The 19257-nt window shown below is 42.2% G+C and overlaps 1 protein-coding gene across 1 annotated transcript in view; it reads right to left on the reverse strand.

The window, feature by feature from the left end:
- The window catches only part of KCNQ1 (potassium voltage-gated channel subfamily Q member 1), a 350807-nt gene that overhangs the window by 97134 nt on the left and 234416 nt on the right, over positions 1 to 19257 (reverse strand). Inside the window, exons 14-17 of the mRNA XM_054390363.1 lie at positions 15481 to 15556; positions 10782 to 10876; positions 9763 to 9809; positions 8886 to 8947 (exon numbers count right to left, since the gene is read on the reverse strand). Of these exons, the coding sequence (XP_054246338.1) occupies positions 8886 to 8947; positions 9763 to 9809; positions 10782 to 10876; positions 15481 to 15556 (280 nt within the window). The remainder of the gene's footprint in view (positions 1 to 8885; positions 8948 to 9762; positions 9810 to 10781; positions 10877 to 15480; positions 15557 to 19257) is intronic.

A 19257-nucleotide genomic window follows, 5' to 3' on the forward strand; every position in this document is an offset into this window, starting at 1 on the left:
TTTGTCAACCACTGTCTAGGAGCAGCCTAGGAGAGACTCATTCACTGTGAGCATCATGCTAAGTTAGCTACAATCAAAAGCCTGCTGCAAAGATAGCTGAACCAGTGCTGCCCATGCCACAACCAGAAAAAGCTGGACCTTTGCAAAGTATCCTGGCCAAGCTAATAATTCCAGCATAGGTGCAGTGTCACCCAAACACTGCTAGATGGATCTCCAGTATGCCTGCAGAGCACTGTGCTAGATGGAAGAGCATGGAGTGTGTGCTAGGTGCAAAGGCATCCTGCTCCTCCCCACCTGCTGCTGCTGCTGCTACCAAAAGTCTGCTGAGAGTTTATGGTAACATCTCTGATTATCTGACCCCAAAGCTTGGCCAAAACTCCCTTCTCTAACATGAGCAAACACAGAGGTAGAAGATCCATGATTATGGCTCAGCCAGTCTCTTTTGGAGAAGCAGCAAAAATTACCCTTGCCCATTTTCCTTCTGATGTGTTCTCCTATACAACTCCTCCAGCTGAAACTCTCCAGAAGCCTGGGAGTAGCAAAACAAAGGCTTCCTTCAGTTTGCTGATGACCACAGCCTGCAATCATAGACATGGGTGGCAGAAAAACTTCAGCTATGATGAAGCCAGGACCCCACCTCCATTCAAGCTGACATTCTGAATATATTTTGCTCTCAGGGTTTTTGTTTTGACTGCCTCATCTGGCAGGATTATCACACGTGAGGATCAGGCCAAGTCAGATGTCTCTGTTGCCAATATTAACTACAGTGGCACGGTTAATACACATCCAACTACCCCAGGACAGATAAGCTATGACAAGCAGAGACAAGGAGCCATCAAAGAACTTGCACAAAGCTCAAGTGAACAGGAAGAAAAAAAAATCACACATGAATGGTGGCTCCACCATGAAATGATGGAACAGAAAAAGGACAGCCTAGATGGGGCAGAGAGCCAGCCCACACTCGGACTGGGAGACATGTACAAACACAGACATTTATGTAGATATAGTTTCTATTGTCAACATGTATATATATTTTTAGGGATATTTTTAGAATATTTATAAGGCTGTACACATTTTCAGTTTGGAAGCACAATGTATTTATTCAATCTCTCTCTCTCTGGCTGGACAAAGGGCAGTATTTATTAGGTGAAGTGTCTGACAAAGCCTTTAGTGCTGTTAATCACAGCAGCTTCCTTGATATATTAAGGCTATTAGGACTTAACTAGATAAAGATGCACATGTTACAAAGTGAATCACCTTCTATCTGCCTAATGCAAACCAAGTGTTGATTTAAGTGGAGTCATCTGTTTCAAAAAAAAAAAAAAAAAAGAAAAGAGAAAGAAATGGAAATAAGCCCAAGATTAACAGATGTCACAGAAGGGTCAATGGCAAGCAAGGCTGGATCCAAGACTTTTAAAATAGAAGCTTAGATGAATATCTGAACTCACTTGAACATTTCTCTCTGCTTGCTTGTGCAAATAAAGCATCTAATATAATTGGTTTTGCTTGAAATATTGCATGCATAATTACCTATGCATGGGACAGGGTTTTGTGAGCTGCATGTTCAGTCCTCCCCACTCATAGGCTCCTGGGCTACACAATGATGCTGGTGGATTAATTTCCAGATGATTTGAAAGACAGTGTCTAAAAATCATCCTAGTGCATTTATATTGGCTGGGTTGGTGTGGGTTATGTGTTTCTATACACTGTTCTCAAGTACTGCATGGTTTTAGTATTAATGGGCTATGATTATGTTGAACACTGCACTGGCCAATGTAACTATTCAAAACTAGAGACATGGCTGAAGTTAAATTCCTGGCTGTGCCACAGGTGCCCCTGTGATACCCTTGGCAAGTCACTTCCTGCACCTCAGGTGTAAAAGAGGGAAGCAAGACTTGTTTTTCCCTTTTCTTTCTCTGTTTAGTTGGTTTAATCTCTTTATTAACTAGTAAAGCATTACTTCCCTATGATGGTTTTAAAGCTTCATTTGCTTCCAGACTGAGCTAGCCTGGTTATTGTCAGTGTGGGAGGGGGATTTCAGCTCTCACACTGTAACACTTCCCCTTGCCCCCATTATTTATATTGCCCATTGTTTTCTTCCATTTCTCCCCCCCAGTTCCTAGATTTGATAGGATATATTGTGTGGTACCAGGACTTTTAAGGGTGTCAGGTAGTGATAGGACTGGGGGGAATGGATCCAAGCTAGAGGAGAGTAGATTTAGATTAGACATTAGGAAGAGATTCTTCACCATAAGCATGGTGAGACACTGGAACAGGTTGTCCAGGGAGGTGGTGGAAGCCTCATCCCTGGAATTTTTTATGGCCAGGCTGGATGTAGCTCTGGGCAACCTGACCTAGTGGAAAGTGTCCCTGCCCATGGCAGGGGGGTTGGAACTGGATGATCCTCGAGGTCCCTTCCAATCCAGATAATTCTGTGATTGTGTTGTATTTTTTTTTCATCTCTCACATTTCCTCTGATCCATGAGATGACAACACAATAGCTTCTGACACTGCTCTGTATCAGTAAAACCATTATATGATTCCATGATTCTATATCTAAACTACTGCACTTAGAAGAGTTCCCTGCAGGCTGTAGATAGTACTTAACACTGTGTATGTTAAATGATTTTCAAGTTGACACAAAAATAGATTGTTTTTAATTTGTGCAGTGGGTAGGACTAGATGACCTTTGGTGGTCCCTTCCAACCCAAGACCATTCTATGATTCTATGATGCAAGATCTAACGTGATCTAGTGCGAGGTGTCCCTGCCCATGGCAGGAGGGTTGGAACTAGATGATCCTTGTGGTCCCTTCCAACCCTGACTGATTCTATGATTCTATGACCTTCAAACAGATAACATTAGTGCAGACAAAAGGCTGCAAGCAAATGATTTCCCAAAGATTCTCTTCAAGGTATGGTGCTGCAAAACTTACATGGATGTCCTCTAGACAGGCACAGGGACTCTGCCTACACCATACAGCCACAATCAGCTGCATGGGGCTGTGCTGGTGACCAAATCCAGGAGCAAGCAGCTGTATATACCAAGTTGGCATTAAAAGGGCTATATTGAACAAGACTAAGCTCTCCCTGCCCCAGTTGTCTTGGTTCTGGTGCAAGGCTTGCAGCAGAGTATTAAGAAGTGTAAGAAAGTACCTACACATAAAATCATGCTTTTCTCTCTTTTTTTTTACCAACTCATCACTGACTACTGTTTAAAGTACTTGCTAAATTGGAGTTAACACACAGACATCCTGTTTAACGATCCTGAGGGGAGCCCCGTTTCTTTCTATTCTCTTTCTGTTGCTGTTCTGGCCACCAAAGCTTCTGGCAGCAGTGAATCCTACAAGTAATTATTTGTTGTTTTCATTTTTCCCCACATATGCCTGATAATTTTATTTACTGTAGCTGGGCAGATGGGAAGCATAGGATACTGGAAATGGAAACCTGCAGGTTTTTCTTATTTGCCCACTGAAATACTATCAGATTGGTGAGAGAAAGGCAATTAAAATAGTAAAGCTGCCTAATGACCTAGATTGATGAAGGATGTGCTTAGTTGTAGTCCAATTTATAGAAAATGAGCATCCTCCATCACAAAGTTCAGCACTGAAATTGCTTCCGTATGCTTGTGCTCCAGCATCTGGAAAAGGACTAAGGATTAAATAAATAGGGATACTTAATCTTCCATGTGCCTTTTAATATTCCTCCCACATCCCCCAGGTTATTACTTCTGCATTATTGCAAGAACTACGTACAGGATGAGTAACTGCTTGGCAGTGGATCTTTTGATTCTTATTGATTTCACATCTCTTTCAAAAGTCCCATCCAAACCTTAGTTTTCAGTTCTGTTTCTAGGTATCAGGAAAGCAAATCCTCACAGAAGCTGCCAGTATCCAATACCTGAGCTGCCTAGTGCACATTCACAGAATCACAGAATGGTTTGGGCTGGAAGGGACCTCCAAAGGTCATCCACCCAACCTCTCTGCAATCAGCAGGGACATCCCCAACTAGATCAGGCTGCTCAGGGCATTGTCCAGCCTCACCTTGAATATCTCAAGGGCTGGGGCCTCAACCACCTCCCTGGGCAACCCGTTGCAGTGTTCCACCACCCTCATAGTAAAGAACTTGTTCCTAGCATCCAATCTAAATCTGCCCTTCTCCAGCTTAAAGCCATTGCCCTTTGTCCTGTCACTGCAGGTCTTTGTAAACAGTCTCTCCCCATCCTTCCTGTAGCCCCCCTCAGGTACTGGCAGGCTGCTATTAGGTCTCCCCAGAGCCTCCTCTTCTCGGGCTGAACACCCCCAGTTCCCTCAGCCTGTCCTTGTAGCTGAGGTGCTCCAACGCCTTGTTCTCACAGCCCTCCTCTGGACCTGCTCCATCAGGTCCATGTCCTTCAACCTCCAAAGACATGAATATTTCCATACCAGACACTTTCTGAAGCCATCTCTGATGACTTTGGGCTCTACCCATGCTATCCAGCACTGAGCAGAAAGTCAGGGGGTTGGTTTTAAGTCTTTTAGCATCAATTTTACAGCATCGTTATTCCATTAAAAACAAAGCCAAAGTGTTCCTGTCCATTGCATACTGATGTGGAAGAAGGGAATCATCAGTCAAAGCCTATTTGGAAACTTGCACTAATTGCTATGTTACACCAGGAGGCACAGTGACTGCTCCCACAGGCTACAGAATGCCATTAAAAATAGACACAAAACCCACCATGGTTTGATCCTGGGTTTAGATAATGCAGCTATTTCACATCAGATTGGAAGACTGACCACACAGGAAGAATTCTTTTAGGTGAACAAGCTCTCCACATGAAATCTGGTATTTGTGAAGCCAGGAAGAGGTAGGCAAGGTGATAATTTCCTAAATAAAATGTTGAAATTCCTAATGTGCATTGTTGGGATTGTAAATATTGATCATCCAGTGGGACACCTGTAGAGATCTATACTTCTGTTTCTGACAGAAATGCTGTCACACAAGTAACACTGAGCAAAACTGTCTCCCAATGACCAAAAGAAAACCTCCTCTCAAAGGCACACAACTTGCATAAAGCACAATGCTTCTGCCTGCTGAACTGCTGGCTCATCAAGACTACCTGATGCTTTGATTCAAAGGCTTGCTTCACAGCCTTGCCAGCTCAAAGGAAAGACTCCTACCACCTTGAACAGGCTCTGGAGCACATTTTAAACCTTCCCACACTGGATGGGCTGGGAGCTCATTGTAAGAAATGGCATGATTACAATTTACCTTGTGCTGCAGAGTAAAACAGCTGATTTATTAACACCACAGTGAAATTGCTCTGTAACATGTCATTCATGTCATACATATTTGAGCAAAACAACAAGAGAAATAAGTTGAAACCCTTTTGCAACGGGGAACTATCAGCTGACTAGAAAGCAAGAGCAGGAAAGAGGAAGAGTAAAATCAGAAACTGGATCTAGACTTCTCAGTGGTCATTCTGTTCATCTGGGACTGTGTTTAACAGGGTTCTAGCCAAACTGGTTTCTAGCACACATATGGAGAGATTCAATGCTCTGGTGAAACAATTACAGAAAACTATTTAACCAGCAGAAAATGTCATACCATGTGTGTAAGTGTTGTAACATCCAGGTCTCCACCACCTTCTGAAAGCCAGCTCAGATAAAGCCTTTGCACTTATTTCTCTGCTAAAGTTCCATACTCAGCTCTCACCATATCAAATTTATATCATACTCTATCAGTTTTACTGGACATGGGATCTACACACTCAACAATCAAAGACTTTGTAGGTGGAAGACAGAAAACCAAATCACCATAACCAGAACTCAGGAGAACTGTGCAAATAAGAGTATTGCTTGCAGTGCTGGTTTCCAAGATCAGTTCAGATTCCCAGCAGGCAACTCAAGCAGCACAGCAGCATCTATTTTATTTTATCCTTGAAGGCCTATCTAGTGGTGCAGTTTCTAGCTGCATTTACAAAACTACCTTATCAGTTTCTTGCCACAACTACAAAATTCCATGGGAAGGAATCTTCAGGAAGGTTCCTTCAAGTGTGATTCATCCCCTGGGCCTCTGTGTATTAAGAAACAACCTTCACTTCTGTTATCACAAACTGTGTAGATAACAAGGACAGAGTTTCACTCGGTGCACAAAATGAACGGATGCCACAGGACTCTTTCCTCAAGTGAATACATTCCTATATTTAAAAGAAAACATGATTTTTTTTTTCTGATTTCAATACTTGGACATTCACAGTTGTGCCACAAAATATCACAATTCCTGCCAATCCACTGCTGTTTCACTCTCAGCATTTTAAAGAACCCCTTTGATGTGCCATCCCTTCTGCGTGGCCAGCCATACATGTGCCTCTAGAGCATGTGCCACAAGTGCAAGAGCTGCAAGAGTAACACAGTGTCCCAGAAACAGAATTCAGTACTGCTGAAGACAGAATTATTTTTATTTATAAATGCTTCTTGAGTTAAGAATCCACCTCCACAGAAGCCTATAGGAAGATAACATCAACTCTGATCTGCCTCTGATGTGCTAGAAGCAGATCCTGTGCTGACAGCAGACATCCACAAGTAGAAATGCCCAAAAGTATAGGAAATGAAAGTTCAGGGTTTTGTCTCTTTCTGCTTTAACTCAGACTTTCTGATAACTGCACAGTAGTCTTTTGCTGCAAGGAGCATACCAATGATCATTGAGAAGGCTCCCTCAGAAGACCTCAACTTATTCCTGTGGCATGGGAAGTACCATGGAATTTCTTGCTGCAGCAGGAGTGCCCAAATCATTTCAGAAGGCTATAGCTCATTGAAAAACCTACTTTAAGTCATTTCAAAAACACAGAAAAGGTGGTTAGATGCTAACACTAGCCTGCAGCACTGAAAATCTCCCCTTCAGAAGTCCAAGGCTCAAAACTAATCCACAAATGGGAGGGTTTGTAACCGTTTAAAACGTGCAGACACCTTAAAAAGAGCTGATAGAGAGATCCTTTATACAGTACTCAGCTCAGGAAGGCTTTAATTGTATGGTGAAAGCATATCATATACTTCATATACATGAAAGACCAATCTCTGAGAGCAAAAATACCCAGAAGCTAGCTTTGGCCACCATCTGCAGCACAAATGGGATCTCAGTGCTGCCAGTGTGTTGCCATGTGTACCACTGTTTGCCCAGCCCAACCGAAATTCTCTATTTTTAGCCTTTCAGCTACTTTCAGATAAAATTCCTGCAGATAGGACTAGCTGTATAGGGCAGATAACATACAGCTCTGAAACCACAGATGACCTCATGCAACTGCAAAGAAAGAAGGGTCTGTTACTCAGAACAAGGCTAAAATTTAACCCAGCTATACTAAAATTAAACAGGGAGTGTTTTACAGTCCCATTACAAGACATAAACCAACAGGCGCTATAAATTCACGGTGTACTTATTTGTAAGGATGTAAAAAGAGTAATTAATAACCCCAAAAGAGCTTATCTCTGAGCCAGTACAGCACCAAAGCTTTCCCAGGCTCGCTGGAGATTTCACAAATAGCAGTGAGAAGCTATTTCAGCTGTCATTGGAGAGTTATTGGTCCAAACTGAAAAGTCATTGCTCTTTGTCACAAGTCACAAGACATTTTTTAGTGTTCCACGCTTTCAGTTGACATTAGAGAGAGAAAAATAAATAAATGTAAGCCAAACTTTCTGGAAAGGGCTTCCATGTGTAGGAAGCACTCACCAAGCACATAGGAGAGCCAGCAAGTGAGCACTGCACAGTGATTCTTCTGTGTGCAAGATGCTCTGTACCCTCCACCCTTCTATTTCACCCTTTCTGTGTGTCACCCTATATACCACAAGACACCTGTTCCCTTTAAAACACCATTTAGTTCTGGTCTACTGCAGTTCAGTTCTGGGAACTGTCAAGCTCATCTTCAGTATTTAAGGAGAAACATGCAAGCAGCAGATATGCCATGAGCCAATCAGTACTGCTCCAGGTGCCCAGCTGGCACCCTTTGGGATGTGATGCTGACACCTCTTGGTTTGCAGAATATCTGCTGGGCATTTCTTCAGAACAAACCCTTCCTGAGGTTATCACATCCTTTCAGTTGTGAAAGAAACACTCTGAAAGCTCTTTTCCTTAAGAAAAATGCTGACTCCTTAATACCAAATGAAGAGTTCAGATACATGAGTGAATCCTCAGGTAAAGACATTCTTTACCCTCCTCACCAAATCACCACAAAAGATCAGGAAAGGTTTCAAACCATTTCTCTTAACTCTCCCTTTCTTTCCTTAATACCAGCATAGGAAAACATATTTTTTAACAATGACATAGCCTCAACCTGTCATCTAAGCCTTCAAGCACAGCCAGCATTGAAATAAAGGGCTACAAAGCACTTAACTGTTAATTTGAGATCATAGAACAAGTCTGATTTTTTTCCTGGCTTCGTGTCACTTAAAAGGTGAAACTCCATTTGTCAGAAGGAACGAAAACCAGGACAGAACAAGGTTTGCTATGGCCCTCTCCAAGGAATTGTAGGTGGAGTTATACAAACAGAGCAATGATCAAAGGGAAATCTTGGGGACCATAATATACCAAGGTATTAAAGGAACAGAGCCTTTTATCTATTGTGAAGGAAGGAAGCAGAGCATTGAGCCACGTGCAACAAATAACACAATCAAAAAAACCGAAACCCCAAGCGAGTTCCGAAAGAGACCAAAAATCAAACCAAGTCTGAAGTTTGGTTTTTTTTTTTCTTATTCTGTTAAAATAGCATGAAAGAACCAAAAATGGAATCCACCACAAACAAATTACACTCCATCACCTGGCAAAACCAGGCATTCAACCCTATTCCAAGCTGAATGTCCCCCCACCTCCTATGAAGACCATGTCCTCATTCACTGCCAGTCTCCCTGAGCCTTACCTTGTCCTCCACTCTGTTCAGCCTGGCACCAATTGTGTTATTCCCTCGATCTTTGCTTTTTTCTGTGGAACAAAAAAAGAACATTTTCAAATGACTAGCTGGTGGGATAACAAAATATCAGCAAGCCACAACAGGGTGTGTTTAACTAGCCCACCAACGTGGTGTAACTGAACACCTTTGCCAGGCTACTTCTAGTCCTTAAAAGCAGCTTTTTGTTTCTTTTTATAGTGTTAGCCCACACCATGGCTATTAATAGCCCTTAAGTTTAAGGCATTTTTTACCTCAGTTTTAGGCTTTAAGTTAGGAGAACAAAACTATTTCCAGTTTAATGCTTTCATTGCCACTTCAAACCAGTCTGACTCTATGCAAAAGACTCCACAGCCAACCCCAACAATGTGTTTGGTAGCATTTCATCTTCCCCCACTTCCACCCCCCATAAACTATATAGAAACATGAGTTTGAAAATAACATTAATGGAGTTTTCAGTGGTCAGACTTGTCACAAACAAGACAAACTTGGCACTTTCTGCTCCTTTTCCAGCCTCTTTCCAAAGCTGTCAAAAGTCTATGTGAATAATTACTGATTCCATAGGAGCTCTGCAGTCATAGCACACATTTGATAGGAGACATGGAGAGTCTTGAACAAATTAGAGCCAATGTTCTGCAGACTTTAGTGAAGGTAGGTCCTTTAAATACCTAAATAAGAACAACCCTGTTTTGAAGATGACTAATTACTATTGTAGATGCCTGAAATTCAGACCACGCTGTTGGCACTGTTAAAAACTTTGGCAACAAAACACAAAGTATTTAAACAAATATTTTCCACTAATTATGTCTTCATCAGATTAATTTTAGACACATCCTTCATATTAATTTACCTGAGACAGAGATGAAAAGAGATGGCTTCCCTATGGACTGGTCCAATCTGTAAAACAAAAAAAGAATTTCAAGCTTAAGGGAGACCTTCACAAAGAAGCAAAGGGAAGTTCAAGTATTGCTGGTTTGTACTGCAAGGGAAGCAGTTGCTTTGGGCTAAGAATAGCTCGAAATTATAAAAATAGTACAAAATGGAATTAGACTGAGATTGGTCTTCAGCTTCTTTCATCTCTGAAAAGTTTTATTATGCCCATCACTTTTCCTTGTGAAGGGTATTGTTCATCTTATCCTTCTTCCACAGCTTATTTATTGCATCTATCTGGTGTCCTTTAGTTTGCTCTTCAGTATAATTCTACTAGAGCAGGTGACAGAGGAGACCTGAGGCTCCAGGGAGACCTTCTTGTGGCCTATCAGAAAGACAGGGACAGGCATTTTAGCAGGACCTGTTGTGATAGGACAAAGGGTGATGGTTTTAAACTCAGAGGGATGTTTTAGACTAGATACAAGGAAGACATTTTTAACACTGAGGGTGGTGAGACACTGGCCCAAGTTGCCCAGAGAGGTGGCAGATGCCCCACACCTGGAGCCATTCCAGGTCAGGTTGGATGGGGGTTTGAGTGACCTGCTTTAGTTGAAGATATCCCTGATGAGTGCAGTGCTGAGTGTGTCCCTTCAAGCTCAAACCACTATGTTTTTATGCCACTATTTCACTCTGAATGTGGAACACAGCCCCTAACATACAGATTTTACAGTGTACATTCAGAGCTAGCAGTGACTGAGGCAATACATGTGAATATAATGAAAACTTTAAGTTCCAATCATCAGAGGAAGCTCTTTGCCTTTTCCCTTCCTGTGTGAAAAGAAAGCTTAACTTGAATGCCTTTTATATTCTGTACCTTTGCACAGCCCTTCTGCTGCAGCACCTGTGACCCTGTCAGGTTTTGATGCCCAGCCCAGATCACTGACTTAATTCACAAACATCCCTCTGCTGCTGTGCAAACGCTGAATTTGATGGACATACCTCCTCTGTAACTCCTTGATTCGCACCATCAGGTTGAGGTGGCCCTGTGAATACTGCTCAATAACATCTCGGACATCATAGGGCTTTCTAGCTTGCTGTAAAATAAAAAGCACAAAACCCATGCCTTTAAGCCACAGGGATGTAGGAACGGTCTATGGTAACAGATTTTTATCAAGGGTAAGTTCTTTCAACTGCTTTTAACATTTGAGATACTTTGATTGTTGCCACGATCACACATTTTTTGGTGGAATAATTATGACAGTTCTGATTTCATTTATCTTTTTGTTACTGCAGCTCTGTGCATAGCTTTCAAGAGATTATCCACTGAACTTGAGGCCAAAAGAACTTGGCACTTTGCTCAGTAGTTTGTGGTCACTCCAGTTTCTTCTGGAAATAAGAGTCATATTCCACTTATACTTCAAAAGCAGGAGATGTCTCTGCACTGCATTTCACATGCTGCAGACTTTATTCAATTCCATGCCACAAGCACTTTCTTCTTTTATGACAAAGGAAAGCCATAAAAACTAGGCTGTGGCACCTTCATGCAATCCCCTATACTAGGCTTGGGACCTCCCCTGTTTTAGAAATCATTAATATAGCATCACTGCATCAAACAAATTAGATTTCTGGTCTGCCAGATTCTCCAAAGCTAGCTACAGACCTCGCCTGATTGTGAGATACACTCTAGTGGAAGGCTAAACAGGAATGGGAATTGCTTCCATTGAACCAAAGAGCTCACAGAAGAATTCCCAAGAACCCTGACTGCTTACACACATATAAATCAGAACTAACATCCACAAAGACAGAAATATGATTCAACCATGGCACAAGCCCATAAGTCTTTCCATGGACTTGTACTGTAAACAAGATGATGTTAGGAAAAAAAAAAAAGAGAAGAGAATTCTTGGATTATTTTTGTACTATAAATAAGGAAGAGAGAAATCTGCCAGATTTGAAACCTCCAGGTTCAGAAAAGCTGTTCAGGAAGAATAAAAGTGCAGAGGTTCCTCCTGCTGTTGGTGCTCTCTGATGCAGGTACCTGACAGGAGAAAGAGCAGGTATATCCCTGCCTGCTTTTTGGTCACTGTGCTGCTGCTTTCTCTTTAAAGGAAGAGCTGAAAACCTGGAGTAAATAGAATGTGTGCATGAAGTTTAATTTCTGCATAGGGCAGGGTATTTAAGACTCACTATTTACTGTCCTGTAATCCATTCTGAAAGCTGATCTTTCAGGAGAAAATACTTGTGATGCTGACAACCTTGGTGTTGTAAAAAGAAAACCAACCCAACCAACCTGCAGCAGGCAATGGATGAGTACTGAAGAAACACAAGCAGCAGACAGTCCCACAGCTTTCCTTCTTCACTTTGTTACACATGTCCCTTTGCTAATTAACCATTACTCATGGCAACAATCTTCTTAAGTAAGTTAAAATTTCCCCCATTGAAATTTCTTTGTCTCCCTGGTTAGCTTCTCTGTATTTTATTTATTTATTTAAAACAGGAAGGCTCTGGTTTCTGACTGACTTTTGTCCTTGTATAGCCATCACACCCCTGTTATTAACTGAGCTCTTAAAACAAATGTATCTAGGCAAATTTAGGCATACAGGTGTATCCTGCAAGCAGCTGGTAGAGTTTAAGAACCATGCTGGGTTCATGCTGGGACCTATTTTGCAAAATTTTCCTCTTCCTCCCCTTCTTCCTATGTTTCTCCCTTCCCAAAAGCTTCAGAGGCTTCTCTAAAAAACACTCCCTTTAAGTGCTGGCCTTGCAATTACTTCTGTTCTAGCTTATTTTAGCATGAATAGTCCAATGAACTGTTGGGGTTTTCTTCCAACAGGGGAAAAAAAAAATCTGAATTTTCTGAATTTTCTTTTAGAAAGACACATTTCACAAACACAAAAACTTAGAAGGGAAATATCTACCAGCAAACAGCTACCCAGGCCTCTTGAATGCTGAAAGATACATTTTTAAAATGCATCATCATCTTTACCATAATTTCAGATAGTACACTGGACAGGTTATTAGAAACTGTATAGTCATTGCCTGGCACATGTTTAAGCATTTTAATTCCTATGACTATTTTATGTGCATACAAGAGAACCAAGCAGATTTATGATGTACTTTTGAGGAAAGAATAATGACAGTGGTTATCTCTTAATTACAGGAGAGATTTAAAAGCACCTTGTGGCTTGAATTTCAAGGTGACTTTGTGCATTAAGTTACTGAGATGCTTTTGAGAGCTGCACTTTTGGTGCTTTCCAAATATTTAAACTCGGTCATAACCTTGCATGCAGAACTTAGGGAGAGGTATCAGATATCTCCATATGTTCCTGCTGGGAGACTGCTCTGATAGGAACAGCAGCAGATCACTTGTACAGAGGAGTGACTGCAGATATGTTTCACTTCAGCCAAAAGGACGTTTTTAGTTCTTGGGTAACAGTTAATATCGATCACTTGGGAAGGCTACTAAAGAAGGATGTGAGACAGCCTTGCTGAGGGATTTTGTAGATGGCCAGGACCAGGCCTTTTGCAGATGCAAAAGTGAGAGTACAACTGAGAAGCCAGATTAGCAACCAGGATCCTGAGTACAAACAAGGTTTAAGTAGCAACTGAATAGTTCCATTCTACTCCCTCAAATGCTTTTTTCAGCTTCTATCAAATCATCTGCCGCAGGGGAGTTTGGTTGAGTTGCCAGGTGGATAATGTTGCACACAGTGTTCAGGCATTCTCAGAATCTGTTTTTTGACAGCCACCACTTGGGAGGTAGATATATTGTGTGTGGATTTCTTGTTTCTAAGCAGCTTAGTTAACATCACGGCGAATATTTTATGATCTAAATTTATGAGAGCGATGATGCAGTAATTACCACGCAGCAAAAGGATCACAATCAGGTTTTAGAATGAGAATAAATTCAGTTTAATGGAATTAGCCACATTTAGGCAGTTTTGCACAGAAGAACAGTGGATACATCACTGGAATGGGCCACAGTGCTTGTTAGGCTACAAATACTGGCCAGCAAGCATTAAGGATCTTCTCAACCAAGTGGCTGTCAGAATTATTTTCCAGTAGTCCAGACTAGATGATCCTTGTGGTCCCTTCCAACCCTGACTGATCCTATGATTCTATGGTTATGCCTTTCTCAGTTTTAGTCAAATAAAAATCATGTGTGAAATGTGCTAGCAGAAACTTTCTGAAAGTGCTCTCTCCAAGAACCCCCCAGCCATGGGAGATTTCAGCCTAAATGGTGACAGTCTGGATCCATCCTACATCACTGAAACATATTCCTGAAAAGCTCAGGCAACCTGAGCCACAGCTTAGCTCCTAACTTTTAGTAAAAATAAAAAGACTCAGAGAAGGAAACAGCTAAAGAATTCAGGCAGTGCTTCTAAATTTCCAAGAGGAAGTCAGAATGATGGTTTTGAAGCAGCAGTAAGCATTGCCTTACAGGAACAGTGGTCTTTTGGTCATCATCATCTTTTTGACCCTCAAAAACGTGTGCCCTTCAAATCTGAAGGAAAAAGGACACCCTCCCCCTTATTTTTTTTCTTTAGGCGTGTCTAGATTAAGGGCAGGCAAGCTTCTTAGTCTGTTGCAAGCAGTAGTGGCAAGGTCATAGATGAAAATGGATGTGGGCAGTTAAACTCTTTCTCTGTGTGTTCAGTTGTCAAGCCTGTTCTCCAGAGATTTGGCCTTATTAATTAATTTTAAATAAAGTATATTTCTTACATATATATATATATATTCACCTGGTAATATATTTCTTACATATATATATACACACACACACATACACACATACACACATATATATATATTCACCTGGTAATATATTTCTTACATATATATATACACACACACACACATATATATTCACCTGGTAATATATTTCTTACATATATATATATACACACACATATATATATATAATATATATTTATATATACATATATATATTCACCTGGTTTAAATCAAGCTGAAGGCTGTTGGCAGGTTTTTACTGGATTAACAAAATGGGTTTAGAAATGGCATTCACAGAAAGGTTGCAGTCAGAATGTTTTGGCCAGGCTAGGCAACAAGGCTCATTTGCTCCTGCTAAATGCTTCTGGTATGGCAGGATCACAGTGAGGGAAGTGGCACACAGGGAATGTGTGTCAGTGAGGGCTGGAGGGGTGAAGAGAACAGATCTCTCACAAACTGGGCAGGAGGTCTCCTACCTATGCAGAAAGAAGGGAAAAGGAAGGAGAAACCTTCCAACAGGCTAACAAATTTCCACCCTGGTTTCTTATCAGGACTTCATTATCATCATGTAAGAGACAGAACCAAGGCTGAGGTAGTATTTTAATCTCTAATCCTCCTGACTTGGCATGACAGTAACTCAGCTCAGAATTAATGGAGACATATGAGAATGTTTGCAGTGGGAAAAAGAGACAGCGATAACAGAGGGTCAAGGGTCAAGTCCATTAGCAGAAAATAACATTTTAATTCCGGCTGCATTTCAGGATTTGAGCCTATTTCCAGAGCATCCACAGTTGGCTAACCTGCTGCTGAACAACCACCCCATTGAAGGAGGGAGAGAACAGTGGGTGTCGCTCACCATGACCGAAATGAATTGTGCCAGCCTCTCTTTAGCTTCTGAAAGAAACAATGCATCAGCAGAATGAAAGGGTTCCTTTGGAAAAGGAGCTTTCTATTCACAACTCACCTGAAACTTTTTCTTTGCCACGAAGTACTGCATCCTGCGAATCACCTTAATTGCAGCACGGTGGTGTTCTCGCAGCCTGTGGGGAAAAAACAAACAAACAAACAAACAACAAACAAGGAAGGTGAGTGGGGTGACAGAGCATCGCCATCCAGACAGGGAATACAACAGGCTGCAGTAAACGCTTCACCAGCACGTTGAAGGTGTAATGGACAGAGTTGTGATGCAGCCTGGCACAGCACAACACACTTCATGGTGATCTTCCCCACCTTTCAAGGCTATAACAATCCAGGATTTTATCTGACCTGTGCTAGGCTTGCATGCATTTTGCAGTAAAAAGCTCCTCCAGCATCTAAGCAAACCTCCGCTCACCTTTCCCAGGTTTGTTTATGCACACCAAAAAAAGCCATGAGGTTTTGCACAGTCAGCTTTGTACAGCTTTTAAGCATGGTCATTCTAGAAATCCAGCTTTTGGGGGGGGGGGGGGGAGGGGGAGGGCGGGTTGTGGGCTTTATTTTCTCCCCTAAGTCCTGTCCAAGATGTTTCTTCACTTGCATGATTTTTTCTTTTTTAAACCCCACCCCCACACTAAAGATTTCTGGGTCATTGACTGTTAAGCAATACAAATACCTTGTGGTAGCTGGATTCATCATCAACACACATATGCATCCCCAAACTGAACTGTAACTCTATATAAAGGCCTTGAAACAAATATATTCCCCTCTCCATGCACATGAACTGAAAACAGAATTAAAGCATAATAATTTGCTCTCTGTATTCTAATTTTCAGATATTCAGACTGACTGACTTAGAAAACAGATCATCCAGAGCAACAAACATTTTAAATCCTCCAAAGCTTTCAAAAACTATGCCTTTTCCTTCTTAACATTAAAATACTGAATCACTGACTTAAGTGGAGTCAATGATTTATTCTACTACACTCATAACAAGATGCATTTGCATAACATTATTGCACAACCTCTATTTCCTTTTAAATGCATCAACATTTGTGCTTCTAACTCTCATCCTAAACACACTTCTAGTCATCGTTTTGGGGAAGCAACAGCCAAAAAGATAAATCACAGAATCACAGAATGTTAGGGGCTGGAAGGGACCTTGAAAGATGATCCAGTTCAACTCTCCTGCCAGAGCAGGATCATCTAGAGCAGATGACACAGGAACACATCCAGGCAGGTCTTGAATATTACAGTCTCACAGTATATCAGAGGTTGGAAGGGACCTCAAGAGATCATCAGGTCCAACCCCCCCCCACCAGAGCAGGGTCACTTAGGGTAGTCTGCACAGGAATGCATCCAGGTGGGTTTGGAAAGTCTCCAGAGGAGACTCCACAACCCCCCTGGGGAGCCTGCTCCAGGGCTCCATCACCATCACTAGAAAGAAGTTTCTCGTCATGTTGAGGTGAAATCATCTAAGTTCAAGTATCTCCAGAGAGGGAGACTCCACAACCCCCCTGAGCAGCCTGTTCCTGTGCTCTGACACCCTCACAGTGAAAAAAGTTTTCTTCATGTTTCCATGGAACTCCTTATGCCTCAAGTTCCACCATTGCCCCTCGTGCTGCCATTGGGCATCACTGAGAAGAGCCTGGCTCCATCCTCCTGGCACTCACCTTTTACATCTTTATAAACATTAATGAGGTCACCTTTCAGTCTGCTGCTTAATTTTCTACTAAATAGGAAAGATGTGCAAGTGTAACTGTCATGCAGCTATACACCCTACACAGAAACACACACAAAAACATCTTCTGACAACTAGAAATAAATTCCCATTGCAATAAAACTGCTTGTAGTATTTTGGTTCAGGCCCTTATTTCCTGAGGGTGTTTTTCACAGCCCATTATTCCCGAGCTAAATAATTTTTCCTTGAGACAGGTGGTCACTAGTAAAGCACACCAAATCCCTCACTCTGTCTAGATGATGAGCCTCCTCCACAAGCAAGACAGCTGGGTAATAAAAATTATGTCCACCAGTCAGAGAAACAACAAAATGATACCACCAAAATGATTTTTCCAATGCAGCTATTGCACATCCATCACTGTTTGGTGCTAACACGAGCTTCCATGCCAGGAGGGAAAGTTAATACTCTCCTTTTATTCCTTCCCATTTCCAGCTCCAGTAGGAAACCTTAGAATCATAGAATCAGTCAGGGTTGGAAGGGACCACAAGGCTCAGCCAGTTCCAACCCCCCTGCCATGGCCAGGGACACCTCACACTAGATCAGGCTGGCCAGAGCCTCATCCAGCCTGGCTGCAAACACCTCCAGGGATGGGACCTCAACCACCTCCCTGGACAACCCATTCCAGGCTCTCACCACTCTCATGGGGAAGAACTTCTTCCTCACTTCCAGCCTGAATCTCCCCACTTCCAGCTTTATTCCATTCCCCCTAGTCCTGAGTGATAGGACTTACAGTAAGCTTCTTCCTGCTTATGCTGTAAAAATCTAAGTCTGTACCACAGGCTGTCCTGATTCCCCAGATTAAATGCTTCTGCCATGAGGGAAGGGAATAAAGGATTTAATTAGTAGCCAAGGTTATGATTCATGGTTGTTTGATCTCTTTTGTCAACTGGTAACAAATGCTTTAGTAAATTGAGAGTTTAACCATTAACTGGGGATATTTGTTTGTTCAGCCACTTGTGACATCTCTGAATTCTGGTTACAAGGCTGCACCTTGCTGGGGGGGGACACACACAGCATGCTTAGAGCCAGGCAGCCACTTGATACATCACCGTCTGCAGGGCAAGAGTTCCATGAATATTTCATTTTTAGGAGTGTGTTGGGAAATTACATCATCTGAGAATGCTCAGGGACAGCAGCAAGAGCCCTTCATGCAGTGCCCATCTTCAGAGTGGGCAGGAGAAGCCCCTGGGAGCAGGTCAAGGACCTGACAACAACCACCCCCCTACAGCCCCTCTGCAAGGGGATCGTGTGGCCTTCTTCAGCCCCTCTGCAAAGGGGCTATAGAGCCTCCCCCAGCCCCTCTGTGGGGGATTCTAGGGACTAGAGGGACACTCCAGAGAGCTCATCTGCTTGAGTAGCTCTCCTGCAGTTGAAATCCCTTGGGTTCACACATTTGATTTGCCTAACTTTGGCAAGAGAATGAACAACACAAGCAGCAGACAGTGGGTTTGCCCTTTTGTTAATGAAGCTCTTCTCCTGAGCATGCATCAGGCTTCAAGCCTCAGACCCACTAAAATCTGACAACCAAAGCAAAGGGGCTTGCCAATCCCCATTTGAGTGATTTGAATAACTATGAACATATTACCTTCAGAAATAAACTGAAGTAGGTTGTACGCCCATAAAAACAAAGCTAAAGATGGCTGCTTCCAACAACCTCCTGTTGTTGTTAGGATACTTAACCTACAACAAGCCCTCTGGTGGAAACCTGATCTCTTCATTAGTCCATCAGAAATCTGGACAAGAATTTCTGTGATTTGGAAAACCAGCATGCTTAAGAACTTCATCTACTTCCCAGATATTCTCATTTAGTTGGAAAGCTGTCATATATTTACAGATGCTCCCAGTTATTGCAATGAAGCCATTTGTACATTTGGCTGCAACATTACTAATTTCTCACAACACAGCCAGCACCTCAGTGGGTTTCCCGAGGTGTGGCTCAGTCACTGACAGCCTCAGTGAGTGTCAGTGGCATCAGCCAGTTTCACAAGACTAATCCCTGGGCTCCCCAGTTCAGGAAAGACAGAGACCTGCTGGAGAGAATCCAATGGAGAGCCAGGAGGATGCTTAGGGGACTTGAGCATCTCC

Source organism: Indicator indicator, chromosome 21 (assembly GCF_027791375.1).
Source record: "Indicator indicator isolate 239-I01 chromosome 21, UM_Iind_1.1, whole genome shotgun sequence".
Classification (NCBI taxonomy): Eukaryota; Metazoa; Chordata; class Aves; order Piciformes; family Indicatoridae; genus Indicator; species Indicator indicator.